Source organism: Megalops cyprinoides, chromosome 19, assembly GCF_013368585.1.
Source record: "Megalops cyprinoides isolate fMegCyp1 chromosome 19, fMegCyp1.pri, whole genome shotgun sequence".
NCBI classification, from domain to species: domain Eukaryota; kingdom Metazoa; phylum Chordata; class Actinopteri; order Elopiformes; family Megalopidae; genus Megalops; species Megalops cyprinoides.
In genome coordinates this window covers 322,501-332,500 of record NC_050601.1, presented here as the reverse complement: position 1 = coordinate 332,500, position 10,000 = coordinate 322,501, and the positions used below count along the sequence as shown (strand labels likewise).

Sequence of the window (10,000 nt, the reverse complement as noted above, 5' to 3'; positions counted from 1 at the left end):
CCCTAAGGCAGTGGAGACAACAGTTTCCCCCTTTTATATGAAATAGCTCCCTGTACTAGCGCCTCCGTTGTGGCTGGTGATAAAAAAACGCACTTTCGTCTCCTTTCCCACAGGAAGCAGAAGCTGATCTGGCAGAGGAATCCACGCAGCACGCGGCTGATTCCGCGTCTGTTTGCAAACCCCGCTTATATAACGCGGCCTGGATTTTCACTGTTTGTATATTGTGAAAGTCAAATGAACATATCAACATTTCAGAAACCTTTAACCATGACACACTGTTAGAAATGTATCTGCGTGCGTACACATACATGTATTAACGTATGGATAGATATTACTGCTGTACTGTAGTGATGGCAGACTTTCTTTGCCAATTACTGACCTGTGCTGCAGGGGGGCAGCAGAACCCCCTTATTACAAAGACTAAATGAAACTTCGTGAAACATTGTAGATAGCTCCCACAGCATGCTAGAGTCAGCCAACCTTCTCTAACTCCTGAACTCCGAGGGGTACCATGAGAATGAATGTTTCCAATGACAACTCTTTTATAAGATGTGTGTAGCAGGTCATAGAAAAATTACCAAGAAGGCCAGTTCAGTAAAATCCTAAAATGCCTGATTCATTCTCTGTTTAAATGAGGAGAATCGACCCTCACAGCCTGACGGCAGCTCACCCCTAAGGCTCACGCCAGTTAGCTGCACTCTGTCCTGCAGCTTTCTGCAGGGTGTGAAGGTGGTCTCTGTGTGTCTGTGTAAGGCCAGAGACACATCCAACCACAGCAGCAGTGTGATCAACTAAATAAACTAAACGAAGCAATACAGCATTACAGGAAGTCAAGAAACTAAAGATTACTCCTGCTTGAAAGATACATACACAGGTCTCAGAGAAAAGCACAGAAAAGGATCAATATTTTATTGATTTAAATGCAGCACTGTATTTCCATTCACTTAATCACCTATAACTAAAACATCAGCTGGCTCCAAATATATTTATTTTTACAACCTACCCCACACACCTCACACAGTGCATGGACTAGCTAGCACAGGTGGGGCCAGGTTAGGTGGCCAGGTTTGGTGTAACAAATGTGCTGGAATTCAGGAATGCATCAGCTACAGATAAATCTAATGTGCTGCTAATGTGGTTAGAAAGCTTTGTGTCAGTACGGAGGAGAAGTGTAATGCAAGCCCAGCCGACACTGCAGGGACAGGAGGGTCTGTAAACATGTCTGTTCTTGCCGCTGAAATGAACAGACCACTTCCAGTGGAAGCTGCAAATTTGGACATTCACATTTACTGTATGTGCTGATGCCTGATTGGTTGATAATACTAGGCATAGCCCAGCCACCTCCAGCCCTCAGAAAGTGAGGAAAGTGACATGGCTATCTCTCAGCAAGCTCCGCCCACTCCACTCACTCACCCAACAAATGGTGAGAATCTGCTGCTATGGGTTAGTCACACACATCCTACCTGCTAGCTTGCCAGCTAAGCTGCACAGAGCAAAAGTCAAACCAATTTCATGAGTGAACATTTAACTGAACATTGGTAAAATTATAATAGTCAGTGTGATCATCCAAAAAGAGAATTCAATAAATTCTTCCTGCAGGGTGTCCTGTCTCTCTCAGCACCAGCCCAGCTGTCATTTCAGGAAAACTTCATTAACAGCAGTTCATTTATGGAGTAACACTGTGTTCAATGATGGCTGTGTACAAACTAGTAGAGAAAATCATCATTAAAGCTTTGACAGATATCCAGGAGTTATCATTTTCAAAGGGAGCCTTTTGAATGATATCTTTTCTCAGAATGATATCGGGATCCATATATATGCACCTTATGTATCAGTGTGCAAACACCATGCAACACCCAGAAAAGCGCACACTGACAGAACAGCCCCTTTAAGAGTTCTAGTATTGTAACTATTGTAACAGCACTGACTGTACTTTTAAGAGAATTAAAATATATGCTTTTAAATAAATAATCACAAATCTGTGCCTTGTGCCCTCTCTCCACGCTGACTGCCTAAAGGATGTGTGAAGCACTGGTGCTCACAAACAACTTCCTGTCGCTCAAAGTAAAATATCAGCTGTGTAACTTGCAGACATTCTTTGCAATGATGACAGGAGAAATAATTTGCTCAGGGACACCACACACATCACTGCTGCCTGGAGCCAACAGGAATGTAGTCAGATTATGAGGATTTCTGTTCATCCCACTGATCTGATTTCATTTCTACTGCTGCTAAACTCCCATGAAGCTCATCTCATCCGCCAGTGTGCTTGTTTTAGCCCACGCAGCAGACCGGACAGCAGAGGGTACCTCAGTCTGAAACAAGTCGCACTTCGGGATACTATACTGCCTCAGCTATTGCTCGCTCCCGAGAGGACGACCTTCCCGAGCCTCTGTCCAAGGATAACGGCTGCATTTGCGTGCGTTTGTGGCAGGGATAACGGCTGCATTTGCGTGCGTTTGTGGCAGGGATAACGGCTGCATTTCCTTGCGTTTGTGGCAGGGATAACGGCTGCGTTTGTGGCAGGGATAACGGCTGCGTTTGTGGCAGGGATAACGGCTGCATTTGCGTGCGTTTGTGGCAGGGATAACGGCTGCATTTGCGTGCGTTTGTGGCAGGGATAACGGCTGCATTTGCGTGCGTTTGTGGCAGGGATAACGGCTGCATTTGCGTGCGTTTGTGGCAGGGATAACGGCTGCATTTGCGTGCGTTTGTGGTTTGTTTGCCAGACTGGCTGGGCAACAGCTGATCAGACAACTCGCTTTGGATACGAGCACCAAGTGAGGACCAAACAGATCAACCAAAGCCTCTACACAAAATGGAGGCCAGCAGGCCACTCAATTACCTGTACCTGGAAAAAAACTTTATTACACCTGTAAAACCAGGCATATTCATGGCAAGAGCTGGTTTGTGTAATGTTCTCAGCACTTTCCAGCAGAGAGGTTAGCAAGTAGGTTCAGTGTAGATATTAGCATGCAAGATTTATGTAGATCAGCAGCTGCTATCAGCTTGTACTGTTGGTAAAATCAATGTTGAAATTAGGATCACTGTAGAGGTCATCATGCTGGATCAGCCCTGCAAGACCTGACAAAGCAGCAGGTTTGGGCTACTAACTGCATTATAGCACTTGGGCTTTGGGTCAAGTCAGGCTCAATGTTTCTGGATGTTCTGGATCATTTCTGAATGAATGACATATACACAAAGGTTAACAACACTTTAAAGGCTACCAAACATATCACGCTTGAAAAGCAGATTAATATATTTATAGAGAAAACTGTTGAGCTGAATTTTCACATTTACTGTACAGTGCAGTTTTCCCATTACGGATGGACTGCACTGCGTTCATAAACGTAGAGGTAAGATGATTTTTACCTGTAGCTGGTTTGGTAATCAGAGACCATTATGACAATGGTGTCATTCTACAATCTCTGATAATTACTTTGCGTCGGGTTCCGTCCAGGTTGGGCCCAGCCTTCAGTGCCAGACCCCTTGCAGCCCTGGGAGAATCACGTGTATGATCATGTATGCATGAATACTGTGACAATACTGTAGGTTCAGTGCAGAGATCTGCCTTAATATCTTCTGCCAGATGTTGGAGTGTTAGGTTTTGGAACAATAAAAATCCAAGCCATATGAATTTAAATAACATTTACTCGTTCAAAAAGTTTCCACAAAAATAGGCGAGTATAGCAGTACAGATTGCGACACACAGTATAATGGTTTAGATGTTTAGGCAACTGTAGACACTGGCACTGCTTGCTCCGTACAAAAAGTCACCCATCATAATGCATTGAGAGCTTCACCTTGGATTAGAATGGTCTCTCACACACACGCACACACACAAACACAAGCATTGGTGTCAATCAGTGCAAGACAAGAATGACTTCAAGGAGGAAAGATCACTAAACCCAATATGCACACAGCAAGAACACAGTCAGCATCTAATGCAGTAAGTTAATAGTTAGAAAGTTGGATTACATATAAAAGGCACAGTTTTAAATACAGGCCAAGTAGTGACCAGCAACACACATCAGAGGTAATGCGTTTTCACAATCATACTGTCTACCTGGAGATTCAGGACCACACTCAGATCTGAGAGCACCATCACTCACCAGCAGCCCGTCACTGCCGGTGGAATGTGAGTGGAGTCTCAGGGAGGTAAGTCTTACAAGCCTGCGAACGGTGCGCACAGATATGGCCTGCCCCAAACTGCTGTCTGCTTACAAGCATAGCACATTATACCAGCCTACAGCCAATCAAATGCGACTCATGAGACCAGCTCCACCCCCAGAACTACTACAATGGCATCCACACCACCTCTACTGAGAGAATCGGCTCTCTCCCCTGGAGGCCAGAAGACCGGCTCCCCCTGCTGGCCTCCAGGGGAGAATCAGCTCGGTAATGAGGCTCAGGTGTAAGGCTGGGTGCAGGGGGTAGCTGGGTCACACTCTGGGCTCTGCATTCTGGGTCATGTTGAAGACGATACCAGTCATCACCAAAGCTTTAAATGATCAGACCAGGCGCTCAGGGAGAACTGAGTGAGAACAGAATACTGATTCATGAAGTCTACAGCAAACAACGGCCTTGAGAAAGCGTGACCCCACCTCCCACCGCGCGACAGTGCCGTGTGCAGGAAGCAACGCAACGGCCTTGAGAAAGCGTGACCCCACCTCCCACCGCGCGACAGTGCCGTGTGCAGGAAGCAGCCCATTCCCAGCGGGGTGGGGGGAGGCGTGAGGGGGAAGGACCCAGGACCAAACAGACGTGAGGAAGTGAGAGAACAACCATCACTGCTGAACAGATAAATACAGGTGAGTAGAGAGGAGCCCAGGCTAACACAGCAAGCCTTCTCCTATCAAAAACCACAACTGGATACAGCTGACAGGAGCCCATATTCTACAGGAAACGCAGAGCACTCCAGCTCAGAGTCACATCAACAGAAAAGTCGAAAGAGACTGAAAACATTCTGATTGGGGGGGAAAAAAAACAAAAAAAAAAAAACAGGAATCTTCAATTCGTTCAAAAAAGGATGTCCTTTCATCACAAAACAATCCCTGTATTTAACATAAAGGTCTCCTAAAATAAAATTAAAAAAATTAAAAATTAAAAATGTACATACACACAAATTATATTTACAAATGAATCAAAGGATCCCATTGGCTGGCCGCACTAGCAGCAGGCAAACCCGCAGGAGGAGGAAGGCTGACAGGGCCCCCCCAGAGTCAGTGGCAGGAACACAGGCAGGTCACAGGAGCAGGGGGCGATGCTGAAGGGGGGGGTTGGGGAGGCCCGTCCCGCTCTGCCCGCCCGTCAGCACAACCCGCTCAGGCCTCATCCTCACACGGTCAGAAGATGCGCTTGCGTTTCAGGTACGAGTCGGCATAGTGCCCCCCCAGGCCCTGCGAGTGCTGACCCACATAACCCCCCTCCGGGCTGGGCTCCGGCGATGGGATGAGGCGCGAAAACAGCCGCTTCTGCCCCCCCACAGGAGTCTGCAGGAAGAAGAACCACCACACACACACACACACAGAGCATTATACACAAGAACCCACACCAGCGTGCATGCGCGCACACACACACGTTTGTATGTATAAATGTGTGTGCTGCTGGGGCTACCTTGGCGGTGGTGCCTGGCACAGAGGGGTACAGACTGCTGGAGTGGGTCATGGGGGGCATTCCCACAGCCTGGGGACCAAAAGCACAGTGATAACCTGGAAAAGCAGTACACACGCGCACACGCCCTACACACACGCACACACGCCCTGCACGCACACACACACACACACGCGCACGCACACGCCCTGCACGCACACACGCGCACAATACCTGGCACATACACACCTTGTTGAGCTGGGCAGAGGGAGCAGCCGGGTCGGGGGCAGTGGAGCTGAAGTAACTGGGGAGGGGGGGGCTGGGGGGGTAGGTGTAGCTGGGCTGGAGCAGCTCCTGCAGAAACACAGCCAGCCAGTCAGGTGTGCAGGAGTCAGGGGCCGTAGCTGCACCACAGGCAGCGAGTCCTACCTGCTGTCCGAAACCTCTGAGCAGCGCGGGGTCCAAGGCCTCTGGCACCTCACAAAACACAGCCCGCACATCCTGCACACAGACAACCAATTAGAGGGAGACAGGACCGACCAACCAACCAACCAGAGGGAGACAGGACCGAGCAACCAACCAACCAGAGGGAGACAGGACCGAGCAACCAACCAACCAGAGGGAGACAGGACCGACCAACCAACCAACCAGAGGGAGACAGGACCGACCAACCAACAAACCAATAAGAGGGACACAGGCCTGCATTCTCCCAGTCCATTTGCCCACCTGCTGGCCAGTCGAGTACTCGGCGCGGGGGTAGGAGTCGTGGCAGTGCAGGCTGTAGGCGGAGTGGCAGGCTGCTGAGCCGCGAGGGCTTGCCACGTTACCCAGGGCCTTCTTCCTGTAGGGGTGTGGCCTGGAGCTGAAACCTGGCAATTCCCATGAGAACAGCAATTAGACCACCACCCCATCTAACACAGCGCAGTAACACACTGCCCCTCCCCCCACAGTGTGCACTGACCTGAGAACAGGCTGTGTGCTGTGGGGACCGGATTAGCTTCTCTGGGCGGTTCTCCCAGCAGAGAGACCTGCAGGAGAGACAGCGAGGGTGAGCACGGCGCTGCATTAGCATGCTGCGTTTCGGCAGGACACAGAGGGACTCACCCCAGGCGTGACTGGCCCCTCCGCCCCCAGCATGCTGGCCATGACAGTGGGAGGGGACGTGGCAGGGAAGGAGCCGGGGCCACTGGGAGAGTCCTGGTCCCTGAGCAGGGTGTGGCCAAGGGGGGGTCGGATGGGACCCGGAGAGTCCGACGGTAGGCCGAGCGTAGGCACCACGCCCCCTGCAGACAGAGCACACGCCCAGCAGGCCGTCAGCAGCGGGCCGGCTGCCTCTCCACACTGCTGTCAGTCAGCTCTAACGCTTGGCGCCGACAGATGGGAAAATGGTATTCCTGCATGCTGATGCATTTTCCCAGCATGCTCATGCAGGGAGGTCTGCGTGAGGTCTCCGCGTGCTGTGAGAGAGTGGCTGGGGGTGACAGGTAGGCTGAGAGACTCACCTGGAGGCAGGTCGGCCAGCTGAAGAGGCAGAGCAGTCAGCGGATTCTCGCCGAGGAGGCCCACCTGGGTCAAACACACCGCTTCAGGGTTACAGTGCAGGAACACTGCAGCTCTGCTAACGCTAATGCTAACCCGCTGCAGTTTCAGTGCAAAACCACTGTCACATCACACTCTCACACTGCAAAACCACAGCAGGGAAACACACACTCCACTGCACCACCACAGCAGGGAAACACACACTCACTGCAAAACCAAAGCAAGGAAACACACACTCACTGCACCACCACAGCAGGGAAACACACACTCACTGCACCACCACAGCAGGGAAACACACACTCACTGCACCACCACAACAGGGAAACACACACTCACTGCACCACCACAGCAGGGAAACACACTCACTGCACCACCACAACAGGGAAACACACACTCACTGCACCACCACAGCAGGGAAACACACACTCACTGCACCACCACAGCAGGGAAACACACACTCACTGCACCACCACAACAGGGAAACACACACTCACTGCACCACCACAGCAGGGAAACACACACTCACTGCACCACCACAGCAGGGAAACACACACTCACTGCACCACCACAGCAGGGAAACACACACTCACTGCACCACCACAGCAGGGAAACACACACTCACTGCACCACCACAGCAGGGAAACACACACACACCAAAGCCACAGAAAGGAAAGACAGTCTGTCACTCACACAGACACACAGGTCACTCACGCTGGGAAGCAGCTGGGGGTCATTATGCAGAGACTGTGTCCACAGCAGAGGGTTCCCAAACAAAGAGTGCTGACAGGAGAGGAGAGCAGAGGGAGGAGTGAGGAAAAACCAAGCAGAGAGAGAGAGCGAGAGGGGGGGGAGAGAGAGGGCGCAAGAGAGAGGAGAGGGGGAGAGAGAGCGAGAGGGGGGAGAGAGAGCGAGAGAGGGGAGAGAGAGGGTGGGGGGGTGAGAGAGAGAGAGAGAGAGGAGAGGGAGAGAGAGCGAGAGGAGAGGGGGAGAGAGCGTGCAAGAGAGAGCACGCAAGAGAGCGCAAGAGAGAGCACGCAAGAGAGAGAGGAGAGGGGGAGAGAGAGCGAGAGAGGGGAGAGAGAGGGTGGGGGGGTGAGAGAGAGAGAGAGAGAGGAGAGGGAGAGAGAGCAAGAGGAGAGGGTGAGAGAGCAAGAGGAGAGGGTGAGAGAGCAAGAGGAGAGGGTGAGAGAGCGAGAGGACGGGGGGGTGAGAGAGACAGAGAGAGAGAGAGAGAGAGAGAGAGAGAGAGAGAGAGAGAGAGAGAGAGAGAGAGAGAGAGAGAGGGAGCGAGAGAGGGGGGGGTGCATGCATTACCTGCTGCATGTGGACCTGGTTGTGGAGCAGCAGCTGCAGCAGTGCAGTAGAGAGCGCAGGGTTGGCCAACAGCGGCAGTGTGGGAGCCGCCCCCAGGAGACCTGCAGATACACACACCCATCACACACACACAACACGCCCGCAGCCCCGCCCAGAACACACACCCATCACACACACACAACACGCCACGGCCTGATGCAGATACACACACCCATCACACACACAGCCCCGCCCAGAACACACACCCATCACACACACAGCCCCGCCCAGAACACACACCCATCACGCCCGCAGCCCCGCCCAGAACACACAACACGCCACACCCGCCATGGCCTGATGTGACACGCAAGGGCCACTTTTCACCACAGAGAGCTGGAACTTAAGCCGCACATCTAAACAGCCACACACAGAAACATGTGAAAACAGACCTTTGCTTAAACACAGAAATTTGGAGAAAATGGCTTTAACTGCAAACCTGACAGTAACTGGGAGATACACAGAAACTTAACTAAAACTACCAGAATACCTCATGAGAAAAAAGAAATTCTGACATAAAGGAAATTCTAAAACTACCAAATTGGTGACCGCAGCCAGGCAACATTCGGCTGCACAGTTCACATCATCTGTAGGTCACCGAGACAGAGATTCACTTTCTCAAAACTTCACACTTCAGCAGAGTGGCACAGCAGTGAGTGGCAGGTCTGATGCCCAGCTGGAGACCCCTGCATGAGCAAAGTGCTTCACCTGAGCAGCGACTCCATCAGCTGCACCAGCCCCTCTTAAGAGTGCCAACAAAGCGGGGGGCTTGAGTGAACTGGCAAATCCCATCAGGCCTCAGTGAAAGCCCCATGGACAGGTAACTGTTCATGCTTACCATTATCTAGTGCTTACTTGTGATACCTCTATCTTAGCATTTCTTCTTTTACTTGCAACAGTGCAACAATATGGAAACTGTTCCACGTACTGACACACTGAATAATACTGTACGTTGGGAAGGCACAGCACTAAAGCCCAGCTTCAGCTGGGGGTGGAGGGGGTACATGAGCGCAGGGGGCGGAGGGGGTACATGAGCGCAGGGGGCGGAGGGGGGGCATGAGCGCAGGGGGCGGAGGGGGGGCATGAGCGCAGGGGGCTGTGTTGCGGCCGGTACCGTGCTTCCTGCCCTGGATCAGTGGGTTCAGCAGCATTCTGACGGTCGCGGGGTTGTTCAGGCCAGTTAGAATCTGCAGGGCACTTGGTTCCGGCAGGAGTCCTTTCCCTCTGTTCAACGCCTGCAACAGCAGCAACAGTATCCCAGTGAAAACAGGGTACCATGGCACTGCAGGACAGTGTAACAGCAGCAGGGTACCATGGCACTGCAGGACAGTGTAACAGCAGGGTGTACCATGGCACTGCAGGACAGTGTAACAGCAGCAGGGTACCATGGCACTGCAGGACAGTGTAACAGCAGCAGGGTACCATGGCACTGCAGGACAGTGTAACAGCAGCAGGGTACCATGGCACTGCAGGACAGTGTAACAGCAGCAGGGAGTACCATGGCACTGCAGGACAGTGT

General features: G+C 51.7%; 1 protein-coding gene and 1 long non-coding RNA gene across 2 annotated transcripts in view; one reads left to right on the top strand and one right to left on the bottom strand.

Moving 5' to 3' along the window:
* LOC118795124 overlaps positions 1-1,651 on the top strand; it is a 2,138-nt gene extending 487 nt beyond the window's left edge. Inside the window, exon 3 of the long non-coding RNA XR_005005782.1 lies at positions 114-1,651. This is a non-coding gene — a long non-coding RNA (uncharacterized LOC118795124). The remainder of the gene's footprint in view (positions 1-113) is intronic.
* Positions 1,652-4,982: 3,331 nt separating this feature from the next.
* The window catches only part of raver1 (ribonucleoprotein, PTB-binding 1), a 14,215-nt gene continuing 9,197 nt past the window's right edge, over positions 4,983-10,000 (bottom strand). Inside the window, exons 5-15 of the mRNA XM_036552904.1 lie at positions 9,596-9,716; positions 8,446-8,546; positions 7,843-7,911; positions 7,095-7,158; positions 6,697-6,875; positions 6,554-6,620; positions 6,319-6,461; positions 6,022-6,093; positions 5,842-5,946; positions 5,617-5,685; positions 4,983-5,492 (exon numbers count right to left, since the gene is read on the bottom strand). Of these exons, the coding sequence (XP_036408797.1) occupies positions 5,346-5,492; positions 5,617-5,685; positions 5,842-5,946; positions 6,022-6,093; positions 6,319-6,461; positions 6,554-6,620; positions 6,697-6,875; positions 7,095-7,158; positions 7,843-7,911; positions 8,446-8,546; positions 9,596-9,716 (1,137 nt within the window). The 3' untranslated portion in view covers positions 4,983-5,345. The remainder of the gene's footprint in view (positions 5,493-5,616; positions 5,686-5,841; positions 5,947-6,021; positions 6,094-6,318; positions 6,462-6,553; positions 6,621-6,696; positions 6,876-7,094; positions 7,159-7,842; positions 7,912-8,445; positions 8,547-9,595; positions 9,717-10,000) is intronic.